Source organism: Mirounga leonina, unplaced genomic scaffold, assembly GCF_011800145.1.
Source record: "Mirounga leonina isolate KUSES-001 unplaced genomic scaffold, KU_Mleo_1.0 Mir_94, whole genome shotgun sequence".
Classification (NCBI taxonomy): domain Eukaryota; kingdom Metazoa; phylum Chordata; class Mammalia; order Carnivora; family Phocidae; genus Mirounga; species Mirounga leonina.
In genome coordinates, this window is record NW_023270855.1 from 29,711,738 (window position 1) to 29,739,145 (window position 27,408).

General features: G+C 43.0%; 1 protein-coding gene across 3 annotated transcripts in view; it reads right to left on the reverse strand.

The window, feature by feature from the left end:
- Positions 1-27,408, reverse strand: part of PTPRG (protein tyrosine phosphatase receptor type G) — a 705,012-nt gene that overhangs the window by 130,510 nt on the left and 547,094 nt on the right. For all 3 annotated transcript variants that reach the window (XM_034996466.1, XM_034996465.1, XM_034996467.1), the window contains exon 7: positions 9,992-10,149. In XM_034996466.1, the coding sequence (XP_034852357.1) occupies positions 9,992-10,149 (158 nt within the window). The remainder of the gene's footprint in view (positions 1-9,991; positions 10,150-27,408) is intronic.

The window sequence follows — 27,408 nt, forward strand, 5'->3', positions numbered from 1 at the left end:
CAACTGTTCCTCAATAAAACAGTGATAATCACAGCAGTGCCCACCCCGATAGGGTTTGTGCCAGTACTCAATGAGATAACTCATGTGCAGTGCTTAAAACAGTCCCGGGCACAGAAGAGCTCAGTAAATACTAGTGATTCACTTTTTACTAAAGCATCTTCTTGCGTATGTACTAGGGATTCAGTTCAGCAAAGTTGCTAAGGCAGAAAGCTGCTAAATGCATGGCTCGTGAGGTAAACTACCCAATTTCAACACTTACCAGATGGGTAATCATAGTCAAACCATTAAAGCATCAGTAACTCAATATATACAAACATTATATATATATATGTAATATAAAACAGATATAATACTAGCAGCTATCTTATAAGATCATTGAAAAGATTAAAATGAATGTAAATTATTTAGCAGCCATTAAGTCCATGGTAAGGATTAGCTGTGATCATTATTATTCATACTATTAAAAAATACTTTCCACAAGGCTACGGACCAAACTTTTATGGAAAAGCAAAGAAAAAAAAATCAGGACTTCAGGGTCATATTTCCATTATTAAAAAGGATTCTCCGTAGCCCTCAATCTTCTGCTCATTAAAAAAACATACACACACACAGTAATGTTTTGATGTAAGAGAAATGAAGCTGAGGCTGGGTGCCAGAGATCTGTTTTCAGTGGACCACAAAGCTATCTTGGTCACCAAAGAAATAAAATTAATCTAAAATGCCCAGCCATGGGAAATACTAATTCCTTGAAGTGGGGGATGAAAATGGAATGAAAAAGAGAGAAACTGAATGAACTCTTTCTGGCCCATTTGGCTCACTGAATACCCAATCAAAATGCTTTCTGCAGCAGAGAATTATAAGACGAATGATGTCAGATGCTTCCCAAGTAGCCAATGAGTGGCCGCCCTAGGCTTTCGGGGACCAGAGGGTGGCCAACACCAATGTTAAATATACAGGAACATTACGATGGTCTTTCTTTCTTTCTCTCTCTCTCTTTCTTTCTTTCTTTCTTTCTTTCTTTCTTTCTTTCTTTCTTTCTTTCTTTCTTTTTCTTTCTTTCTTTCTCTCTCTCTCTCTCTCTTTCTATTAGGCTCCATGCTCAACATGAAGCTTGAACTCACGACCCTCAGATCTAGAGTCAGATGCTCTACCAACTGAGCCAGCCAGGCGCCCCCCCAACCTGGGTTTCCGGATGGTCATCTTGAAGCCTGGAACTAACCCCAGTGTTTCTCAAACAGCTTCAGACAATGTCACAAAAATTGACCTGCTTGATCTGAAACTCCTTCTCTTTGCAGGAGAAAGCAATGAATATGCATAGTGATCATAGCCAACAAAAATCACTTAAGTACCTGTATTCACCTATCATGCCACCTCCCCTCCAATTCTGTAAATGGAAAGTGATAACAAACCATGAAACCTTTTCTGCTTTTTCATCAAGGTAATAGAGCCAGAATGATCTCTCAACCAGCCTAAAAGCAAAAGTCATCTGGTCCTGTGGTGTTATTCCAATTCTCCACCAGTCTCGTAACTTCTAACAACTCCAAGGTGGCTATTCAAAATTTCCTTTCTTCCCAGTCTTCCTTGCGATGTTCCTTCTTTATTTATTTATAGTTAACAGAGAAAGGCAGTAACAGCAGAAAAATTAAGAAAACTGGACTGTTTACTCTGCCAAATGTGACCCACTCAGATGAAGATAATTGGAGGTATTGAAAAAATCCAATCTCCTCAACCTGGCAATGTGTACTCACTTGATAGGACAACCCAACTCGGAACTGAACACATCCATACATGACAGAAGGTTTCAGAGTTTCCTTACAGAAAATAACTTCTTAAAATTACATGGAAGGAATTAGCAAAGACTCTCTGGAGACCGTCTAGGGAAAGACCAACCAAAGTGATTACAGGGACAGAGGCTAAATCCCATGTGGAAAGGTGAAGGGAAGTGGGAAGTGTTTAGCCTGAAGAAAAGGCAAGTTAGGAGTAATGTGATTAAAAGCCCTTGTATGTGGAAGATGCTGACCAGTCTCCATGTCCAGAGAAGGCCAAAAGGAGGAAATTGGTTTAAATTAAAGCCTTAGAGACGTGAGTTGAATAGAAAGAATTCCTCAACTTTCAGGGTGATTTTTTTTTTTTTTTTAAGCGGCCAGACTGCTATACATAGCAAGTTAGACCGGAAATTTTCTGAAAGAGAAGCCATCTGTCCTGAAATAGTTTAATCTCTGAGATGCCAGAAAAGGATGGCCTTGGAGACTGTCTCGGCAATCCGACTCTAAGGTTTGTTTATTCTTTAGAAGACTTGCTTCTTTCACAGCTAGCATTTAGTTCTCCTAAAAAGTTTATTTCTGATGCCTCAGGAAAGAATTAGTCATATAACTGTAAAAAGAGGCAGGTTCTGAATTTAACACAAAAATGCTTTTGCTTAAATTGCTCTTACAGCTTAATGACATGCTATGTCTTAAAAGCTCGGCTGCTTCCTTGTCATTAACTCAACTTGCCCAGAGATTTCCAAGGAAGGATGTGACGGTTTTCAGAGTGAACTGATGACCTGGACGATATTATATTGTCAACTGGATCATAGCTTCGCTTGACAGTCATACAAAAGAGGAAAAGGAGGTCAAGCTTAGCAGACTCATCAAATGTCCTTTGGTATGTTGGCAGCATTCACGAAAACCCTGTCATTCCTCTAAGTTGAATGAAAATTGCCAGTGGTCTCTCTCGTTGGTGCCTGGCATGTTTGGCCATTGGGTGGAAACCACCACGATGCCTGGATTGGCAAAGGGAGTCTACATTTTCACTCTGGCAGGTGAACAGTGATACTCTGGGTGAGAAATGCACTGATAAGTCATTACATGGCTACTTCCCATTGTCCTTGACCATCACCCTTGCCTTGTAACCACACTCGATAAAGGTGAACCCGACCACGACACAGACTTCTACTTTTTGATTCCAAGGGACTCCATTTACAAAGACTACAACGAGAAGGTGCCCCCTAGAGTTATGCCGGATGGCAGCACTGCCTAACTCTGCAGCCACAGGACAAATTGTCAACTCTTCTAGATCTGCTTAACAGCCACACAGTGATTTTCTTTTTCTTTTCTTTTATTTATTTATTTGACAGAGAGAGACACAGCGAGAGAGGGAACACAAGCAGGGGGAGTGGGAGAGGGAGAAGCAGGCTTCCCACTGAGCAGGGAGCCCGATGTGGGACTCATCCCAGGACCCTGGGACCATGACCTGAGCCGAAGGCAGACGCTTAACGACTGAGCCACCCACCCAGGAGCCCCTGATTTTCTTAAAATGTACATGAGATGCCATCACGCCTCTGTTCAAAAACTTTCAAGGGCTTCCAATTCTAATGGTGGGGCCCTAAGGATCCGGCCTGTGCCTAATTCTCCAAACTCAGAACTCTTACTCTTGATAGCTGGGTTCAAAACCTTGTTTTCAATCCCCACTTGCTAAATGTGTGACCTTGGTCAAAGTATCTGATGTTTCTGTGCTTCGGTTTTCTTACTTGTACAATAGAGATAACATTAATACCTATCCCATGTGGTTCTTGCTACTATTAAATGAGTTATTATATATAATGTGTTTGGAATAATTCTGGGCACACAGTAGATACTCATTAAGTATTATTAACATTACTATTATTTTTCTTATTTTATGAGGAGTGTGGTAACTATGATTGTATTATAAACCTCCAACAACTGTAAGATGCTCTATCTGCTTCTCCCTCCTGTCCTCCTTGGAATGTATATTTATCAAACGCATTCTGTGACAGGTACTTTGTTATGGAATTCACAAACGTTACTTTGGTTTCTAACTTGTTTTAGTTTAAAATAATAACATTAAAGTAACATTGTTAACACTGTTAGTATATCATTAACACTAGCAGCTAATATTTACTGAGTGTTTATTACGTATAAGGCATTGTGATCAGAGTGTTATGTGCTTTCCTTTTACTCCCTTACTTCCTCATAGAAGTCTCATAAAGTTGATGGTATTATGATATCATTATCATTATTTGTGACTGATGAGGAAACTGGGCATAGAGACTTTACAGCACCTGCCTAAGATCACAAAGCAAACAAGAGTTGAAGTGACTGGGGTGCCTGGTTGAGTGTCCTACTCTTGGTTTTGGCTCAGGTCATGATCTTGGGGTTGTGGAATCGAGCCCCCCAACAGGCTCCAAGCTCAGCTCAGAGTCTTTTTGGAATTCTCTCTCTCCCTTTCTCTCTCTGCCCCTCCCCCCCGCTCATGTGCACTCACCCCCCAACCCATCCCGCCCTCCCCTCTCTGCCCCCCACCGTTGAAGTGAGGATTAGAAACCTAGGTCTGTATGACTCTGTCATGCTCGCAGCCACTGCATGTCACATGCCTAACAGGCCTGCAGCATTATTCACGGAAAGAGTAACATTGCAGTGGAGTTACTGAATGTGATAATAGAAGTCCCCAAAGAGTTCCTTCTAGCTGGCCCTGAAAGATCACTTATGCAGGGCATCCACGACTGACAACATAAATCTATTTGCACTTTTCTGCACTCTGGACAGAAACAGCTTATGGCTCAACACAGAAGGAACTGGGAACCAGGAACAAGATGGCGGGCACAAGGAGGAAGAGCTATGCACCACATAAAACCCACACTTATTCACCTATTCTTTTCCAGAGGTAAGTAATAAACACACTTGGATTTATCTGGACTTTAACATAACTAATGAAGTCTTTATCATTTAGCAAAAATAAATGAAAGTTTTTATTTCTATAATGTGAAATTGACTTTTTAACTTTTGAAGTGAACAAGTAAAACATTTCTTTCTTTTATCCCTGCTTGGGGAGTTGTAATTGCATTTTAACTGGTGCTATTTCAAGAATAATTTTAACCTTGAATTGCAAATGTCTTGGCTGGAACTGTATATAAATCCATTTCAACTTAGTTTTTATTGTAAAAATATTACAGAGAATAATTAGTTTTTAATCTGTCGGTTCAAATCAAAGGAAAGTTGAAATCTATTCATGCTGTTCGTGTGCAGTAAGAGCTCTCGTCCATGAGATGTGGGGAAGGGACCATCATGGCTGAAGGGGAAAAATGAGAGAAAATCAAAAGTGATATAATTATGAACCATTAAAAGGCTGATGTGCACAATATGTTATAGGACGGGCATATAATGGCCTTACAACAAAACCAGAGTCCATTATAAACATCATAATAAACGCTGGGGTAAGCATTAAGAACTGAAATGTCACACCTAAGGTCACGGAGACACTTTGACTTCACCACACATTTGAGGGGTGACAGGGCAGGCCCTGTTGTGTTGCCTCCTTATTAAACAAAAGTGATGGAATATTAAATTCCCAACAGCCCAGAGCATCCAAAGTTTACTTATTGAACCACGGATGTAAAAATAAAATCCAAGAAGAGCTAGCTAACCGCAAGGACATGTCCCTCCTGCAGCAATAGACAGTTCTGCATGAAGACAATTATAGAAAGGCCTTCTACAAAAAGAAACGAATTTAACCATAATTACCACCAAAGAAAGCTATCTGTTGGTATTAATAATGACACCTTCACCCCACCATTTAAAAAAACCCTCTCTATTCACACGCACTGGGCATTAGGTGGTGTTGGAATCGGAACGTTCTGAATTATGTGATTCATTAGGTGTTGTGGCCTTGAGATAAATGTGAGGGCTACAACAGCCAGGAGCCAAATGTAGCTATTCCACTAGAAATGTGGTGAGCTCCCTGTGTTGAAATGATAATAATTTTGATATATTGGGTTGAATCAAATATAATATTAAAGTGACTTTCACCTGTTTTCTCTTTACATTTTTTAATGTGGCTACTAGAAAATCACGTATGTGGCTTGTTTTATTTCTACTGGACAGTGCTGCCTTTGAGCCTTGGTGATCATTTAATAACAGCAACAAAAAACCCCACCTAATATGTCCTGCGCACACCCCGTGGTGCCAGGCACTAATCCAGGCATGCCACACACGTTCCATCATTTAATCTTTATAATGACTCCATGAAGTGGGTGTATTCTTATCATCCCCATTTTACAGAAGAAAGCTGAGGCACAGAGTATGCAGTGGAGTAGCTCAATTATTTGGCTGAAAAAATGGAGCCAAGAATGAAACCCGGGCAGTCTGGCTCCGAATAGGACACGGTCTTAATTCAAAAGAGTTTCTCTGCTCTTTATGATAGAGATAACATTGGTTTAAAAAAAAAAAAAGTATTGCAAATAAACCTTTCCTAACCACTCCAGCTTATTGTTAGAAAAAAAAATTAAATATCCAAAAGCAAACAAACTAGACATCTTCATATTTATTTATTGCTGTTTTGATAGCACCTCCAAGAAGCACTTAAACAAAATTCATGCTAGGAAAAATTATAGGCAGTCTCATATTTTAAACTACAGGAAGCAAACAGTCCTGGAAAGGGAAGGTTGGGATAGTTTCCAATGGCCAACGCACCATCATTTCAGAGTCACTGTTCTAGAATAAAACACATCCCCATATACTGGACTCAAATGATCATGTTCTCTGATTGATCATGAACACAACAAAGGCACCATCTCAATGTGCTAATCTTGCTCCTTTGACCTTGTAAACTAGCACTGAGAGTGCCACCATTTTGTTTGGATGATAAAGTCACGACACGACGTGTGCCTACTATTTACAGTAGATGTTCAGCGGAACCAACCCCTAAGCCATGCTGACTGCTGGCCAGCCAAGCCAACAAGTGATTCCATCAGCAGCACCGTATCTGGATCTAGCTTATCACACGGACCAGAGTCAGAGCTCACTGGCTACAGGGCTGGCTTGAATGTCCAAGGAGACTCACAAAAGAGGCAAAGTAAGTAGTTGTTCATATCTGGAAGGCTTCAAAGAAATACCCATCATACAAGTCATCATACAAGTGCTACCCACTGCATTTTATGGCGGACACATTCTCATTTTCACTGCTTACAGGCACCCACACGGTGTAAGGGGGAAGAGACAGAGGAAACAGTCTTTGGAGAAAGAGAAGGATGAGGAACTAGGAATGTCTTCTTTCTGACAGCAGCAGACGAGGGATTCTGTCTACTTGCTTTTCCGCATTGGCTGTCTGCCTCTCTGAAATGAACATTCTGTGCTAACTTCCGGAAGAATGTTGGCAGGGTCAGGGTGGGCAGGTCTGAAGTGATAAGACTTGGATGGCTAATGGTTTCCCTTCTTAGTGCTGCCACCACTGTGACCTCCATGAGGCGCGCCAGCAAGGATCCCGTTTGGCCACATGAAAATGACCTGTTTCTCCTCCCTTGGGCGGGGGGGGGGGGGGGGGGGGGGCGGGTAGGTGAGGCGGTGTCTGATAAAAGTATTGTCTAAGGATGGTTTATGGTAAAGAAACTGGGAAGCCAATATGATTAATTGATTTCTTCACTATTTCCTTGAAACAAAACTACCTAGAGACAAGTCATATATTGCAAGTCACAGAGAAAAAATCTTCCACTACTTCTTCTGAGTCTTTGAACAGCAGGGAGTGAAGGGTAAACTGATGTTAACTAGGCTTTTCTAAGACACCCAGTTACCACATGTCAAAATGCTTCTAATTGACAAACACTTGACAAGACATCCAAGCCTACAACTCTGCCTTTTGTTTGGAACCACAAAAATATTTGAAATTCTAATAAAACCCAGTACTACACAATCATTACTCTTTGCCTCTCCCCTTCACAGAGTGTCCTACAAAAAAAGTGGCCAGACTTGTTATTTCTTAGCCTCATTATCTCAAGCTTTTATATCTTTGAAGACAAAAGCATCTATCTTAATGGACAAAAAGCATCTCTTATCAAAGTCCCCTGCCCCAACCCTGGGGATATAAATATTTGGACTGCAATTTTACTTTATTCTAATAAAACAATGCTGGCTTCACCATTAGGAAGAAAACTCGTTTCCTATTTCATTATCTTCTTAAAGCTAGCAGATCCTGTTCAGCAACCAAACTGCTAGTACTTCTTTTGTCATCAGAGAAGAATTAAAGGAAAAAAAAAATTTTCTCAAAGTAAAACGTCTGCCAACAGCAGTGAAGCCAAGTCTGTCTGGCCTGACTTTGTTAGTGGGACAATATGTCTCTCCTGCACATAGCTCCTTCTAAACAACCTGCCCTATTTACTCCCAGAACGGCAACACTGGATGTTTTAGGAAGCTCCCTGGTCCCTCTGCTGATCTGAGGATGGACACGTGACCCACGGCCAGCCAAGCTGTTGGCTGACCAGCATCTATTCAAATCTATCTTCTTGAATAACTGAAATAGGACCCTCACTATTGTCAGTTGGTAGCTGGCCCCTGGGTTGAAAGGTCAATTGGCACTGGAGCAACCATATTCAGCCAGGTAACCAAAACAAAACAAGGAGTAAGAAGGGATGAAAATTCTGTAGAAGTACAGAATCACAGAATCACAGAGCAGTGGCAGAAACTCCAAGATTTAAGAGCCTGTGTGGCCCCTGAGAGACAGAGAGTGCTTCGCTTCCTAGTTACAGTCCTGGTTATGACGGCTCCATCTCAGGATGCCTCGACCACTATTTCCTTAAAATGCTCCCTTACCTGAGCTACCTTATGTGGGTTTCTGTTTCTTAACTCCAAAACAGACCTGACCGGGACACCATCCAACCCTCTTTCCCCCACTCCCTATTCTGTACTCTCTGCCTTTACCAGGAAAATCTTTGGACTATTCCCCGTCGCAGCCGGATCCATAATCTTGTTCCCCGTGTCTTCAGTTACATCACCGATACTATCACATAATTCTAGAACTTCTCCTGGCCCACTACAACGTCCCTTATTCCTACCTGTCCCACACTCTGGGAAGGCATTTCCATGAGCAGCTCTGGTAAGAACCTTCCATTTTTAGACAGTCCTGCTTAATGGCTCAAATCCCATTTCTTAGAATCCTACCCATTATTGCTGGCTCTATTTTCTGAAACTATGGAGAAGAAACATACTCTTCTTCTACTTCAGTGCATGCTACATTACGATGACTCATATATCCCCTCTAGGAATTTTTGCCTTCCATCTATTATCCCTCATGAGGTGATTTCAAGGCTCCCCACCCCTTCCCACTCTCACCCTCCCGGTGGCTCCTCTTCCTTTGACACAGCCCCCAACCCCATCTCCATTTCACCAATTTCTAAACCCACCCTCCTAGGAAATCAGCTCCAGCCACAGTCAGAGAGAAGCAGTTCAGTGTAATGGTCAGCAACGTGGGTTTTGGAATCAGACAAACCTGGGCTCGGTTTCTGGCCTCAACAGTCATTAGCCATGAATTCTTGGGCATGCTACCCAATCTCTCCAGGCATGACATCCTTATGTGCACCATCCTGGTGCAATAGCCATCTCTCCACGCTGTTTGGCCACGAAACTGGCCATATATAAAGTGCTTAGCACACAGAAAGAGCTCAATTCATGGTACTTACTCTTTCATTTCATCATGTATACAAATCTCCCCCTTTTCTGAGCTTCGGGTAGGTTTAGGGGTTCAGAGCATGATCTTTGGGATCAGACACTATGGCTTAGTAACCAGCTGTGTGGCCTTGGGCAAGTTAGTTCACTTCTGTATCTCTTCTCTATAAAAGGGGGGTACAAAGAAGACTGTTGTTCCTGAGGATTAAATGGGTGAACACGTATATAGAGCTCAGCAGGGTTTCTGGCACAAACTGTCATCATCATAGAGAACAGCTATTCTCTCCTCAAGATTGAATACTTACCTAATACCTGATCTCATACCAGCAATTCTCCTCAGCCAGTTAATTTGCAGCTGAGAAACCATGTTTTATATTTTTGAATTCTTGGGTTCAAAAACACATGTGTTGGAAAGAAAAAAGGAATCAATGGGGAGCAGAGGATCAAAACATAAAAGATAAAAAAACATCTTTACTGGTGTGTTGTAGCCATGTGAAATGGTTAAGTCAATGCAAAACAAGTGAACACAGAGGTCCCATGTGGGGCTGAATATCTACCTGATGGTAAGAGATGGGGACAGGCTTCCAGAAGACGATCCACTCCACAATTTCGCTACACGGCGGGGTGGTCAGAGAACCCGTGTACCGGTAATAGCTCCCCAGGGACGCGGGCAGGAGATCCCGGAGGACAAAAGGATCCAGAAAGGTCTCCTTCTCTGTGTGGAGGAAGAAGGAAAAGAAAGGCACGACGATGATAAGTCATCTTATGCTGTAGACACACAGTCAAAACCCCCGGCATGCTGGTGCCAGGCACAAGCCTTCTGTTTGTTTACATCCTGAGAAGCACTAGCATTCGGTGGTGGGAGGACCACAGCAAACAAAGCAGTGTTTCCCAGGGTGCGTTCGGAGGCACCACGGTGCACTGTATTTCATGAAAAATGAAAAACGGGTTCCATGAAGAGCGCCTCTGGGCAACCTGCCGTCCCCTCCTTCTCCCCGCCCAGAGGACAGACAAAACACTATCATAGTCAAGTCTGAGAAGTCCTGCAGAAAAAAAAAATGGACCTGATTTTATGTAACCTATCCTTTCCCAATCTTGCTTCACCACCGAACTCTTCCCCATCCGCTACTTAGGAACCAACAATCAGTGGCATAAACGCTGGGACATGCACGAGAGTTGCAGCATGAAAAGAAAACTGTCAGCCAACAGTAAAGTTCAATTCTGACATCGGTTACATCTGACCGTAGTCTCACTCAGCACCTCTCCAATCAAAGTGAAACCTAACCAACCTACAGCCCTGAGCTTATAAAATGGGGGCTGGGGAAATAGGCTTCTTTTTACAAAATCAGAGGAGTCTTTCCTCAAGTAGAAGGAATGATATTTCAACCGAGACCTAAAAATGATACCTGACAATAACTCTATGAGAAAAACAAGGTGTGGAAGGGGTTAGTGTCTGCCCAAGGTCACACAGCTCCTAAGTTTCAAAGCTGGGATAGGAACCCAGGCCCTCTGACACCAGAGCCTGCACAGCTCTGACTCAGCTAATGAAGAAGCTGAAGTTAACTTCAGTGAATATTGAAGGGTGGGGGCAAAAGAGGAGAAGAGCATTTGGGGCTGCAGGAACAGCATGTGCAAATGTCCTGAGGCAGGAAGAAACAGTGCAACAGAGTTTAGGGCACTGTATTATAGTTCTCCCAATCAGGCTCAGTAGATCATCCAGGTTCTTTCCCAAATCAGAGAAGGCTCTACTCTCTCTCTGGGTCTCCAAAGGTCTAGCCCTGAATTTAAGTCTGGGATTCCTTTCTTATCCCTTTTCGGGATGTAATAAGGCTATTATAGTCCTGCTAATGGTTTGCCTTAGCTCCCTAATGGCCTCTACCATGGGCCCAAGGACATCCTTGGGGGGACCTCAGGGCTCCAGGTTACTTCCTGGACACATCTGTGCCACAGGAGTAGTCCTTCTGGGTTCACACCCCTTCCTTCCTCTTCTTTCATGCCAGTACAGGTCTTTGGGCAAATGTGCATCCATGGACTTGAGAGATCTCTGTAACTGGGGGATATGCAAAAGCCCCAACAGAAATCAACTCTTTTAAAATAATTAAAACGGCAATTTTCTTTTGGTAAAGATTAATTGAATAAAACTTAACATTTATTTAGCTTTATTATTATATGCCAGACACTATTCTAAGGGTTTACATGTTGCAAACATTTAAGCAGTACTTACTGTATGTGCCAGGCCTTGTTCTTAGAGCTTTATAAAGATTAATTTATTTAATTCTTAAAATAGCCCCATGAAGTCATCCTATTATCATCACCAATTTACAGAGTTCGAATGCACAACCAGGTAGTTGAGTGTAGAATCCAGGCTTTCATTATTCTTAAGCCATTACTATATGCTTTCAATTTACAATACTTTGGAGTGTGTACTTTTTAATACTCCAATTTCACAGGTGTGGAAATCAAGGCACAGAGAATTTAAATGACTAAGCCGAAGATTACTAGGGATTGGGGAAAGAGAAGCAGTTATTCATGAGGCTCAGAAACCTTGCCTGATTCTCATACAGGTTTTCAATTCTGTATTTTTAAGGAAAAATTAAATATTAATTCATAAATGCCAAAGTCTTCAAATTATAGGGTTCTATAACCAAAAGACAAAAGCAGGTTCTGTTTGAATAAAAGGCCGGAAATCACCGAATTGCCCCTCCGCCCACTGGCAAGTGTGGGTTTTAATTTAAACCTGGTTACCAGCAACCTAATGATGGGGTAAATCTCTGCAAGCGTGTTTGGCTGTGACTGGGTTGGCTGGGAGCAGGAGAAATTCTGGCCTTTGCTTGCTGCTTCTGTACTTCCTGAGCTACGTAAACAGCCAACACAAGGCCCCAAGCAATAGAGGGAGCATAGGGCCTGGCATCACAAACCACAAAATCACCATCTTCATTTTTCCCACACATTGTAGGTGAACTTGGCATCACACCGCAGCACGCGAATCTGCCTTAGGATCAAGGGCTTCAGGCTGAATGACCAGAAAAGCTGCAGAGTTTTCCCATAGGAGCCTGATCCAATATTAGGGCTGCAGTTAAGCGTGCTGTAGGCAGATGGGTAGTGACAAGACAGCGCCCAAAAGCCTGCAGTGACGAAGCCCCCACCCAGAGCATCCACTGCAGGAAGAGGCCGCGGCTTTAAGGAACATACAAAGATAAAGCAGAAACACCTGCCCCATCCATCTGAGATGACTGGATCTCACCAGGGCACTTGCTTTCAGCAGGATCGGGAGTCTCCTATAAGTTCTTGTACGGGCTTATGAATTTGGCAGGGACTGATGGAAACTGCAGGCATGACCATTGCTACAAAGGCAGAAGGGACTTTTTTTGTCCTTGACCAACCCAAGGGCTTCAGAGGCAGGTTCTGGCTTTAAGTGATTAGCAGGTGCAATCAGATGGGTGGTGGTGGGGGGGCGGGTAGACATGGGGGAAGGGGACAGAGAAGGAGGCTTTGCTGCTTGTTGACCCTGCCACAGTCACTGCCATTGGGTTAGGATTCTGAGACCTGGAAGGGGCTTAGACCACCCTCATTCAGTGGCTTTGGGAGCCAAGGAACCCTTTACTCAAACAAAATCTTACACAGGAGGCGGCCAACTGTAACAGCTCGAATGCAGCTCCACCATGGTTAAAGCTGAGCTGGGAACATAGGGACACTTTGGAAACTACCAATTTAGTCTAGTTCTTTAATTTTACTGCTGGGAAAATGGAAGACTCGAGGGGAGGTCAAAAACTTGAGAACAGGGGTGCCTGGGTGGCTCAGTCATTAGGCGTCTGCCTTCGGCTCAGGTCATGATCTCAGGGTCCCGGAATTGAGCCCTGCATCGGGCTCCCTGCTCCGTGGGAAGCCTGCTTCTCCCTCTTCCACTCCCCCTGCTTGTGTTCCCTCTCTCGCTGTGTCTCTCTCTGTCAAATAAATAAATAAAAGTCTTTATAAAAAAAAAACAAAAGGGCGCCTGGGTGGCTCAGTTGGTTAAGCGACTGCCTTCGGCTCAGGTCATGATCCTGGAGTCCCTGGATCGAGTCCCGCATCGGGCTCCCTGCTCAGCAAGGAACCTGCTTCTCCCTCTGACCCTCCCCCCTCTCATGTGCGCTCTCTCTCTCGTTCTCTCTGTCTCAAATAAATAAATAAATAAAAAATCTTTATAAAAAAAAAAAAAACTTGAGCACACAGAAACTCAGATAAGATCCCTTCTTCAAAGAATCTACTTAGGATCTGGAACGGTAAGCCCACGAGCAGAAAGTGTCACCTAAGAGCAGGAGCTGAAAACTGAAATCCAACCACTGTCTTCATCAGCACCTCATTTCTCCATCCCTACACAAGAGAGCAGATTCTCAACCCCCAGGGTCCAAATCCCAATTCCTCCACCTGTAAGCTCTGTGATCTTAGTTACTGAAGCTTCCTAGGCTGTTGAGAGCTTGAAACAGAGTAAGCATCTCATAAATGATAGATATTATTCTTATTCTAATTCTTATGACTCATATTATTATCATTATTATTTTTTTTCTGAACTACCAAGGTCTAGCCGCCTACACCTTATGCTTCCTTAAATGTCTGCACATGTGTCTTTTTTTTAAACCCTAATTACCAGTGCCTTAAAAGTGCATCATGTCTGACATATTCTCCATCAACCTGAGCAATACAGGTTAGAATTTTCTTTGCCTAAGTTCTAGTAAGAGCTTTGGAACCAACTGATATTTAACAGCTGTGTGACTTTAGGGAAAGGTCTTAAGCTCTCTGAGCTACTTCCCTTATCTGTAAAGTGGGAATTCATAGAGTATTTACCCCTCAGGAAGTCTGTGAAAATTAAGCAAGCTCATAAATGTAAGGGGCTTACCAGAGTGCCTTGGGAGCCCTGATTTATCAAGGCAAGCACTTGGCTGAGAGCAGACCAGCTCATTTTGTGTTTGAAGCCAGGGATTGGCAAATGTTTTCTGTAAAGTGCCAGATAGTAAATATTTTAGGTTTCACAGGCCAAGAGGCAAAATCAAAGATGTTATAGGAGTACTTATATTAACAAACACATTTCCACAACCTTATTAACAATATTCAAAATGCTAATAACAACGGAGGACAATTTAAAATATATGCATCTACTATGAGAAGAATAAGAATTCTTTTGGGGGGGATAACATTTCACTTGATTAGAGTTTGAATATAAAAACCATTCTTAGGTCAAGTGTCATACAATAAGAGTCAGTGAAATGGACTTAGCCAACAGGCTGCATTTTCCCCTACGCTCTTTTTTTTTTTTTTTTAAGATTTATTTATTTATTTTAGAAAGAGAGCATGAGCAAGCGGTGGGGAGGGGTAGAGGCAGAGAGAGAATCTTGAAGCAGACCCCGCTGAGGAGCGCTCCATCCCAGGACCCTGAGATTATGACCTGAGCTGAAATCATGAGTCGGCCATTTAACCAACTGAGCCACCCAGGTGCCCCTTCCCTGCTGTTTTTTAAAGCAACTGTTTGCAGGGGCGGGGTGGGGGGGTGCTGCCAGTGTTGGAAAAGTCACCATGAGGGACGCCTGGGTGGCTTAGTCGGTTAAGCGTCATGGCTCAGGTCATGATCTCAGCAGGGTCCTGGGATCGAGCTGCATCAGGCTCCCTGTTCAGTGGGGAGCCTGCTTCTCCCTCTCTGCTGCTCCCCCTGCTTGTGCACTCTCTGACAAATAAAATCTTAAAAACAAAACAAACAAATTTGGGGGTTCCTGTGTGGCTCAGTTGGTTAAATGTCTGCCCTCAGCTCAGGTCATGATCCTGGGATCCTGGGATCCTGGGATCAAGCCCAGGATCAGGTTCCCTGCTCAGCAGGGAGCCTGCTTCTTCCTCTCCCTCTGCCACTCCCCCTGCTTATGGGCTCTGCTCCCTCTCTCAAGTAAATAAATAAAAAATCTAAAAAAAAAAAAAAAGTCACCATGATAGCCAGAGCTAGAATTGGGGTGTGTGTGTGGGGTAACTACATGTTCTGATGCCTCCACCACTGATGATCATTTCTTTTGTGAACATACATTACAGAATTAACTCCTGAGTTGTTTTCTTTCCTCCTTGAGTTTTCTAGTTCAAGACGAACATCAATTTTTACTCATCTTTCTGAAAATTCCATTTCCTGCTCAGGCCCATAGGCAGTGTTCCACTAACAAATGGGGTGCTCGCAATGCTTAGTTGTAAATTAGAAATAATTTTGGAGACGGTAGCCTTCTACTTTTAGCACTGGCCACAAAGCCCACATAAGCCACAGGGCGCTCAAGTGGCTGGACCCAAGACGAGGGCTTCCTGAGTACAGCCACCGCAAAGAAGGAAGAATGCACGTTCCTGGTGAGAATGCAAACTCTTCCACTAAGAAAATCTTAATAAATGTAGGTGTTATAAAGCAGAGAGAAGTGCGAGAGCCAGGCCCCTGGGATTTGAATCCTAACTGGTCTACTTAAAGGTCTCACCTAAGATTAAGTTGTTTAACCTCTCCTGTAACTGTATCCTTGTCTGCAAAATAGGATTATAATAGTGTCAAGCTCCTAAGCAAGTCAGATGAATAAACGAGTATTAAGTGAGTTAACGTGAGTTAAGAGCTCAGGGGAGTGTCTGGCACAGGATAAGTACATATAAGTGCTCGTTAAATGGCTCTTGTTCGAAAAGGGCAGTTTGACTCCAAACCCATCCCGATCAGGGCATGCTGCCTCCAACTTTTACCCAAATTAGTAATTTGAATTCAAAACATTCCTATCCCAGCCACTTACCTAGTTGAGAAAAATATTTGAAACACTCTATTTATACCACCATTCATTCCATTAAACCATAATAAGCAGGTTCTGTGCATTACTAGATAAAAGAATTGAAAGGGAATGAATCTCATATTCCACTTTCAAGGATCCCAGTGCTGTATGCAGACAATATTATATTTTAATAATTAATTGTTCATCAAAGAAAAAGATGAAGAACAGGGATGCTAAATTCAAAGTTATTCAAATTGCAAAAATGAATAATGTATGACTTTTATATTAAATACACACTGTATTAAGTAGTCTACATTTCACCCAACTCTGTCTTTCATTTTTAAGCATTTTGCACGACAATATGAATAATCAGTTAGGGGAGGTTTATTTAGAAAAAGAAATACCTTATTTGAATGCAAATAGTATATCTGAAGATGATTAAATTTTTCTTATCAATTAGGAAATTTTGTATGAGGGCTTTAAAGTCATGGTCAACCATTAAACCCAGCGCGGCCCAGTTATCCTTGCAGTTTCCTTTCAACATTAAATTATATCTGGCTTGATTCTGTTCAATTCCTTATTTCTGATAGCAGTGCCAGGAGGCAATCTTTAATTAAAGAAAATTTGAAAGATTCAAACATGCATAATTGGATTAAAAATGTGATCATTAAAACATTAGATGATAATCATCTGATTGATTGCATTTTTCAGTGTGTTAATAACCTAATATTTTCAATGCTTTGGTTATATAGGAAGAAAGAAAGTCCTTTATAAGATACGATGAACAATCAAAATATAGATGAGACCTATGCAGTAACCAGGAATCGTGGAATTATATTGAAAACACACATAAGCACACATACCCCAATGAACAAAAGTATTACATTGGAAGGTATATGGGGCAGAATATGGTGGCCCCCACGGGAAGAACATCTGTGCCACCCCCCAAAAAAGCAGTCAACCAATTTTAGGGAAGTGGGTAAGATAAACTAATAAAAGAAAGCCCAAGCTTCTCTTTTTAGCCCAGTGATTATTTAGTTCCTTCAGGATTTCCCAAAACTTTATAAGGAAAAGCTATTATGTCTTCCTTAAAAACTTAAAAGCACTGGGGCAGGACTGGTTTTCTGCTTTGTGTTGGGGAGGGTAGGGAGAGAGTAACATTGGAAAAAACTGGGTCATATGTCACTCTATATGGGGGAAGAAGATTCCTAACAGCACTGCTCAAAGTTAATGTTCACGCACATCACCTGGGGAGCTTGTTAAAATGTAGATTCTGATCCAGTAAGTCTGGGATGGGGCTGAGAGTCTGCATTTTTATGCTGAGCATATTACTGTAGCCAGATTCTGTGAGGACTGTGTAAATAGGCCCCCACATTGTCTGCAGCCTCATCCACTGCTACTTTCTGACTCTTAGGTATAGGCACACTGGTCTCTTTGCTGTCCCATGATCACATTACCCCAGGGCCTTTGCACTGGCTCTTCGCTCTGCCTGAAACATTTCTTCACTGCTCTATTCATGGCTGGTTTTAGACCAAATGCCTTTCAGTTGCTAACAAGTTAGTCATATTTGAATGACACATTTCTCAATGAGGTCTCCCCTGACTACTATTCTGAAAACGGCAATTTTAAGAGCAGGCTCATTGAGAAGGAAGCATCTGATTAAAAACCCAAAAAGGCAGAAGTGAGCCATGCAGCAACCTCGAGAGAACATTCCAGGCAGAGAGAAAAGCTAGTGCAAAGGGATTCTGCCTGGTGTGTGTGGCTGGAGTGAAGTGAGCAAGAGGGAAGATAGAAGGAAAAGTACAAGAGCCCAAAATTTGACGGGCTCTAGAAGGAAAAAAAAGATCAGCTGCTGGTTAAAGTACAATCTGGAATTTGGCTAAAAATTGTGAAGATGCCAAAACACAGAACATAGAGTCAGCAGCTCGGAGTTAAGTCTGGATCGGCCATGAATGGGCCGTATGATCTGGGAGGAGATTTGGGTGTGACAAGCTCATGACTAAAGGGCCTGCTGACCACAGAAACAGAAAATGGAAGTCATGATGGAAATAGAGAGCCTGAGGGCCAGAATCCAGGGAATTTAGGAGTGTGGCTTCTAGAAGCCATTGTGAGGGTCAGAAAGCATTAGATTATAATTAAGATGGTGACAGAAGCCTCCCAGAAGGAGCCAAGGACTTAATTTTATGATCTACATACAAGCAGTGAGGGGCACCTGAGTGGCTCAGTCAGTTTAGCATCTGACTCTTGATTTCAGCTCAGGTCATGATCTCAGGGTTGTGAGGTCGAGCCCCACATCAGGCTGTGCACAGGGCACGGAGCCTGCTTAAGATTCTCTCTCCCCTGTCCTTCTACCTGTCACCCCTTCCCCCGTGCTCATGCTCTCTCTCTCTAAAAATACATACAAGCAATGATACCTGCTCTATATAACTGGATGTTGGCTGTCAGGAAGGAATGGGGAAGATGTACCAAGGGAATTGGGCCTGGCCCATTTTCAAGGTGTAGCTATTTACAAGGCTTCACGATAGATGATTTTAAGCAACAAGCCTAAGGTTACAATGAGGGGATCCTGGGAAAAATCCCCCAAGAATCCCAAAGCACTGCAGGGTTCCAAAGAGTTACAGAGGACATTGGTTCTATTTCATTTTACAAACGAGGAAAATGAAGTCCAAAGAGGAAAAGTGATGGGATCAGGGTCACACAGTAAGGTGGGAGTGAATCTCAGTCTCAGATGTCCAGCCAGCACTGGGCTCTTTCTGCCACCCCATTCTGGGTCCCAGGGTTCCAAGTGCCTCACTTCCCTGATGTAGACACGAGGAGGTGAGAAAAATTTCACGGAAGACAAGAATTCTTCCAGCTTAACAAACATAAATCTAGCCCTGACACTGCCCAGCTCAAACCTTCCACTGGCTTCCACTTCTTTTAGAATAAAACCCAAACTCCTCACGATGGCCCTGGGGCCCTACATGATCTGTCTACCTCTGCAGCCCTTCACTTCTGCTCTCAACCTTGCTGGTCACCCACCTGTCTCCTCACCTTGCTGTTCCCTCTGCTTAGAATGCACCTCCCCATCACCACTCCATACGGGGGATTCCTTTTCACCCTGGGGGACTCAGCTCAAATGTCATCTCCTGAGAGCCCACCCCGAACACCCCATCTTGTATGTTCCTGCTGCCATTAACTCTATCAAACCTAGTTCATTTCCTTCCAGATGTGTGTTTACTCGTTTACTGTCTGTCTCCCTCAAGAGCCTGATTTTGCACAAGGGCAAAGACCTTGCCTTTCTCATTCAGCCCATACACCCAGCAACTAAAACACTGCCTGGAACACAGTAAGTTCCTAAAAGTTATGTGAAAAGAGAATGAAGGAACAAACAAGCATGGCAGTTGGGGTATTTTAAATAACCAATAAATCCTAGATATTGTATTTCTTTCATATCTAAGTCACTAACAACTATGAATAAGATGCATCATTATTTCAAATGCCACTACCAAAGGCAACATGTTGCTAATTAGACAATGACGTGATATCAAATGTAAGATGCATCCCGACTCTAGAGTTGTTAAACTGTGAAGAAATGAAAAAACCCACAACTATGTGTGATGAGGGGTATTAACTGGACTGGGTGTGGTGATCATTTCACAATATATACATATATCATACTATCATGTTGTACACCTGAAAATAATATAATGTCTTGTCATAAACATATGACCAAAAACATATATGAAGAAATGAGAGTCACAGAATTGATGACATTAGGATATTGACATGACGTTTTCAGCAAGATTCACATTAAAGGACCCCATCTTTTTACCAGGTCACATTTACGGTTTGTGAGCACTGGGCCAAGCACGGCTGTAGGTTTTCTCAAAATGAGGCCTCACAACTTTGTGTAGTAGGTATCGACATCCTGATGAGGGGCTGATACCTTGCTCACGGTCAAGACTGTACAGAGCTCAGTCTCATTACAGGCTGTGTAACTGGTTGAGAGTGGTCTCTCTTTAGCAGGCTGGAGGCTCCGTTACAGCAAGACCATAGCTCCTGACTATACCCCCAGGACACAACACAGTGCCTTCAAGAGTAGGTCCTTCATACATGGCTGAAAAAAATGGATCAAACTAAGTCACCAAGTAACTCTACGTCAAAAGTGGCCCAGGGGCCAAATCTAGCCTAGTAGCTATTTTTGTAAATGAAGTTTTTTTGGAACATAGCCATGGCTATTTGCATACAAATTATCTATGCCTGCTTCCAGGTTACAACTGCACAGTTGAGTGGCTATAGCAGAGAATATATGGCCAGCCATGCCTAAAACATTTGTTATTGATCCCTTTACAGAGAAAGCTTGCTGCCCCTGTTCCTATATGAGAAGTAGGACATTTAAAAGGGATGGCAACAAGCAATCCCATTCGAGAATGAATGGGGCAAACTACATGGGAATGTAGAGGTGTGGACCTTATTTCTGCTTTTGAAACATTCTCCACCAGTGGGCAGAGAATTAAATTCTTACCCTTTGGCTTTTCCAACAGGCACAGTCCAGAGAAAATCCTAGAGGCCCATACTATGACATGAATAGCTAGTGTTATTCCAGGTCCTGAGCGAAGGCTGCTTGATTAGGAGACGGCCTACCGGATTAAACAGATTCTTGTACTCAAGCACCCAGAGAGGCGCTCCAAGGTCATGAAACAGCCATCCACCCTGGTTCAAGGACATTTAGGCTTCTCGAGTTTACTGGTCTTTTCAGTTGGTGGGATGTGGCATTTTGATTTAAGGGTTGACATTTGAATGAAACATATGTTGTCATTAATATTTCCAAAGAAACACAAAGAGCAGGGTCTTGTCAACAATTAAAGAAAGGAACATGACACTTAACATTATACAGATTCATACAGTGACAAAAACCCAGTGTTGTCACTGAGAGTCCCACTGCTGCCTCTCTCCTTACAGGGTGGCCATGACTGACAGGCATGCACAGTCTTTTAGCTTCCTTCTGATGCTCGGTCAATGACCTATTTCACAGAGGAAAAACTGAGGCTCGCAAGAATGAGATGGTTCTGACAACAATCAGGAAGTTAGTCAATGGAGACAGAAACTGGCCCAGCAGAGCTGGCAAGAGAATGGATTTCAGAATCTAATACAACTGGGTTCAAATTATTGTCCCACTCCACAAGCTGAGACAAATTAGCCCATCTCTCTGAATCTCCGATTACCCCTCTGTAACACGGGATTAAGAATATCTACCTCACTGTGTTACTGGCTAGGATTAATTAAGATTATACATACAGAACATTGGGCAGGGCTAGGTCCACAGCCGGGCATTAACAGAGGAGAGGCTACTGCTTCTTCCTTTCCCACACTTTCTGATTCCTTGCCCCTGACCCTCTTCCCTGATCTCAAAGGGACTGGCTACTCCAAATCATTTGGGGACCACTGTCTTCCTCATTTCATTTTATTTTGTGTGACTCAACTAACTCAAGCAACACACATCCTATTTCAATACCCAGGTAGTGATGGCGGCAACACTCGGGGGTCTACAGTCACTTCCTGACACCCAGAGGCCCGTCAACAAGTAACAACAGTCATGGGGATGGTGGCGGTGAAGGTGGCCGTTGCCGAGTGCTGACCGTGTGCGAGGCACAATTAGATACGAGAAGTCACTGCCTCCTGGGGACAAACCAATAAGGCTGGCATTACTATGTCCTCAGAGAAAACTGAGCCACAAAATGCTAAAGCGATTTGTGCATGCTCTACGACTAGTCCAAAGCGGAACTGGTACTCACCCCCAGAGCCTGTGCCCTTGGCCACGACACCCCAGTGCCTCTCCCATACCAAGGTGACATGGCTATAGCCTGGTGAGAAAATCACACAAAGTAGCCCCAGCTACTCTAGCGAGCACCTTGCAGTAGATGACAGGAGACACAGTTTAATCTCTCTCTTGGCTCTCCACATCCCATTGAAATAACCAGGAAAAGGCATTTCCTTGGGCTCCCGTGATCCTATCCAAATGATCAAATACTGACAGAGAAGGCTGGCCAAATGACAACTAGCCTCAAATTCAAATCCGACCTAAAGGGAATCACTTTTGAAGTCTTTTTCTGCCTTAACATTATTGTTCACAACACTATGGGTGATAAAATAGGAGCTGCACAGCATCCCATTTCCTGGCTTTGGCTAAGAAAAGAAACGCAAATGGCTCACATCTATGGTGGAGGTTCTGACACACTGAGGTCCAGGAAACTGTGGAAGTGGCCTAAGTGTGCCTGCTTCTCGAAGATTTTGAGATCAAAAGTGTTCCGATAAGCATCTGCCCTTCCTGGATCCATAACAGATGTGAGCCAATTAGCCAAGACCAGGGTACTGCATATTTATAGCACACTTCAGGAAAGTTCCATGTAATTAAATGCCGGAGACATAAGCTTCAAACGGGAAATTGTGTCGTGTGTTAAGATGTTCAAAACTATCCGTGGGCTGCTCAATAATATACCATCGGGCTTCCCATTCAAAAGGGAGAAAATAATTTGATTTCTTTCTCTGAGGTAAACATTAAAACACAGCCCTCATTAATTCAGGTGAAACACATTCGGACTGGCTGGTGATCTGAGCAAGATCAAAAGTGAAGCCCATCTCCGTAAAGTCTATCAAGTGGTAGGTAATTAATGGCCCGAGTAGGTATTTACATTATCCCGACATGAACCAGCCCCTGGGAGAAGCCAACTCTATTAGGAGAGCTGCTGGAATTGCTACCGCTTACGTAAGGCAGGGTTGATAAACGTTTTCTGTAAAGGGCCAGAGAGTAAGTGTTTAAGGCTCTGCAGGCCAGAGAGTATCTCTGTGGCAGCTACTCACCTCTGCTGTGGTGGTGCAGAAGCAGTCATGGACAATACGTCAGAAAATGAGTGTGGCTGCGTTCCAATAAAACTTTATTTACAAAAGTGGGCAGCAGGCCAGATTTGGCTCACAGATTGTACTTGCTGGCCGCCGATTTACAGGAGAGTGGACACATGCCAGGCGCCCTTCCTTCTCCGTTCTTTCCCTATCCTAATACATTTAGCATTAATACCTCTGGGGCAGGTACTTTCCTTATCCCCATTTTATAAGGTGGAACCCCAGGGACAGACAGTTGCAGCAATTTGTGCAGGATCACACGGCTCCCAGGCTGGAGAGTCAGGATTCAAAATCAAGACAGCTGGAACTCTGAAGCACTGTTCCAGAATCCAATGTTCCTAAGAGTCACATTATCAGGGAAAAATAACAAATTCCATTTCTTTAAACATATTCTGTAACACAGACTTTTCAAAAAACTCATTCCAAAGTTGTAATTGCTTATTCATATGAACACATGAGATTACTTTGCAGGTGAGAATATTAGTCTTCTTAATCTTCAGCAACAGGAATGGGAAGGCCAAAAAAAAGGGTGGGAGGGATTCTCATGATATTAAAATTTCCCTAAAGGCAGGGAAAAGCTTGTTCATCATTTAAACCTCAACACCTTGACTATCACTTATTAGGCCCTCCATGGATGGGACAATGGTTAGACTCTATGATTAAAGAAGCTTTAAGTTCACTCAGTTCACGTATACAGAACAGGCAAGAACCCCTCAAACCATATCAATGCATCTCTGCCCCATATTCTTGCTGCTAGATTGTCATGACACAGACTATTTCTGCCCAATACTTTAATTTCCCCCGAAAGTCCCTTTTTCTGGGATTTGTCCTTTTCTCCCAAAGTTCATGCAAGATACTTTCCGGGAACTTGCGCCATTTAGCCTCAGACAGAGAGTTTATGTCCAGATCTCAGAGCCCGGGGATAATCACAATGATGCCAGAGTGACAAGGACAGACTACGGTCCTGTTAAGTATTTCTTCACTTGCCCTTTCCACAGTCAAGGTGACGAACCTCAATCAAGGCTGAAAGAGGCAGGTAGTGTGACCTGGGCAGAGAGCAGAGGGGGAGATGGTCCGGGAGTTATGAGAGCCAGTCTCAAGTCATGAAGACTTGGTTCAAGCCACCCAGCCAAGGCTAGCTTTGCTTGCCCTTCTATATCGGGGGGGCATGAGCGCAGCGTCTCAGAGGCTTTCTGGGGGATTCCGTGGTGCCTGTCGGGCTAATGAGACCCTTGCCTGGTGCAGAGCCAGCGTGCACCAGCTCAGCAGCAGTGGGGAGCCTTTGTTTTTAGACCTGAGACCTGAGTCCCCATCCTCTTTGTTTGATTTCCTTTTTCTCAATTCCAAAAGGAGTTATTGGCTCTCAAAGTCATCTCGTAATGACAGAATCCCAAGGCACCTACAGTTCTTTCTTTGGCCTGCAACCAATTTGTAGAGAATTGAACAGCCTGTCAGGGGTACTTATGGTGAAAGTTTTTTTTTTAAAAAGTGCTGTCACTCCCCCTCTTTGCTTGCTGTAAAGCCCCTCAGTACCTGATGTGTCCCAGAGGAAAGCACAGTCAGAATCTCTTACTTTCTAAAGCTAGTGACTGTCTTTGATTGTGAAATTTAACACACATGCAGCAAGGTGACCAAAACATAAATAGATAGCACAAATATACTGTTGACAAATAATCCTAAAGTGAACCCTGGAGTGATGAGAACAGGAGAAGCCCTTGCTACCCTCCCTGGGCGGGAGCCTCATCACTTTCCCAACCTGCCTCAAGAAGTAACAACCATCCTCTTTTTAAAAGTAACCATGACTTTGCTTTTCCTTTAGGGTTACCACCTACACATGCATCCTCTAAACAATACAGGCTGGGTTTCCTCAGGTTTTGAACTTTATGTTGATAAATACTCCATGCATTCTTCAGACTCTTGCTTCACTTTGTGGTTCTCAGATGTGCTTAGGTTTGTGGAGAGGCACAAGATTCCACCCCTTTCCATCAGGGTGAAATGTTCTCTTGTAGGACTGCATTGTGTTTATCTGGCTTACTGACGACAGGCATGTGAGGCTTTTCTAGGTTTGGGCAGCTAGGGAAAACAACGCCACTGACATTATTGTATGTGTCTCATGGTACACTTTTATCTGCATTCTCTGGGAGACATACACAGGAGCTGGTGTACTGAATCAACTTGGCTGGATACCACCAAACTGTTTCCAGAAAAGTGTGAGAGTTCCTGGCATTCTTAGCCTTGCCGACACTGGACTCTGTCAGGAATTTTAATATTTGACTATGTGGTGCATGCTGCCAGATGTCTGAGCTTTGTGAATGTAGTATCTTTGAGAAGTCAATGTGTAGTATACATGGGCTATTCTTTCATTTACAAACAGTCAAAAGCACAAATCTAAGGGGACAGTGTGGTGAATTTTTATATTATTACCTATGTCATCATCTTCCTGATCAAGATATATAATATTTTTATCATCCAAGGAAACTTCCTCATGTTTCTTCTCCTTTACTATACTCCTCCACCTTAGTATTCTGGCTTTTATCACCAAAGATTAGTTTTGTCTGTTCTTGAATTTGACAGAAATGGAACCATACAGTATGTGCTCTTCTGTTTTCATGTAAATCAAGTAGCTCATTATTTTTCATTGCTGCATAATATTCCATTGTCTGGTCATTATACGGTTTGCATATCTAGGCTCCCACTGGTGGACATTTAGGCTGTTTCCACTTTGGGGCTAATATAAACAAAGCTCCCATGGACAAGTCTTTCTGTGGACATTTCTCTTGGGTACATACCTACATGTGGACTTGCCAGCTCAGAGGATAAGGCAGAGGTGGGACTCTGGCAGAAATGGCCACATGGCTTTCAGAAAGGCTGCACCATCTGCATCCCCACCATGGCTGTCCCGAAGTGCCAAGGGTGCCATGCCCTGGGCTGTTTTCTTTTTAAATAGTGCATGTGGTGGGTGATGTATCAGCAGTTGTATAAGATAAAGCCTATCCACTGTTTTAGAAGAAATTCAGATCACTCCAGGTCCGGAGTCTCTTTCAGGTTATTCTTGATTATGGGACCTCAATTCCAGCAAGTGGAATATGGAAAAAAGAGCAGATGCAGACCCATCAGCTCCTACCACCACATGGAAATGCTTGGCCAGGTAGTCACGTATATTTGCAAATTTCCTTTATTTCTTCCCTTTCTGCCAAATGCCTGGATTGAACTCTAGCTCTTCTATGACTTTGTCCATAGATTTGGTGAGTTGATGAGTATCCCAGGGTAGGGGAGAAAATGGGTGTACAACATCCCAAAAATGAACCCAGTGAATAAACGAGTCAGTTGGGAAGCTATTCTGCAAAGAAAGTTTTGATCCTGACACAGCCCCAACTTTCATCACTGAAAAACTTGCAAGAACCTTGTTTTGTGACTTTCTTTAATTGAAGGGTGCTTCTCAGGTGATCATTTATTTGTACTCTCACTGACAGCTTTCTTGGAAGAACCTGGGGAGGGAGAACAGGGGGATGAGCCATCTGGCTCTGGCCAGTGTCTGAGGCAATTTCTAACTGTCCCCCTCACATTTCCTCTCACAGAGAAAGGTACCGTCCTGCTCACTAAGGTGGTACATTCAGTGGAAGATGATGGTGAGGGGGGTGATGGGAAAACACAGAGAGTCAAAGCTCAACAACCAAGCAATCACTACTAGCAAGTTTCCTTGCAAAAATAAAAAATTGGTCTCTCTTAGATGATTGACAAGAGGGAATGGTTAGGGTTTTGATGCATTTTCACAGTATTCTAGAATATGTACACAAACAGCCTGTTCGATTTTCCTTGGGTGGATATTATAAAAAAAGAACGGAAAAGCAGGTAATCCAAAAATGTGAAAGGAAAAAAAATACTTTTTAATTGACATAGAATATAATGTACATTTCTGAGCATTGGTCAATTGGGTAAAACTAGTTTTAAGGATGGTTGCGATTCTATACCAATTCACATACAAGTTGTTTTTTTTTTTCCTTAAATGGTTTTTTTTTTTTTTAAAGATTTTTATTTATTTATTTGAGAGAGAGAATAAGATAGAGCATGAGAGGGGGGAGGGTCAGAGGGAGAAGCAGACTCCCCGCCGAGCAGGGAGCCCGATGTGGGACTCGATCCAGGGACTCCAGGATCATGACCTGAGCCGAAGGCAGTCGCTTAACCAACTGAGCCACCCAGGCGCCCAAATAATTTCTCATTGGGGCATTCTTTTTTTTTCTTAAACAATCTGTCTTTTCTATGCCCTGAACTACTTTTTTTTTTTTTTTAAGATTTTTATTTATTTATTTGACAGAGAGAAACACAGCGAGAGAGGGAACACAAGC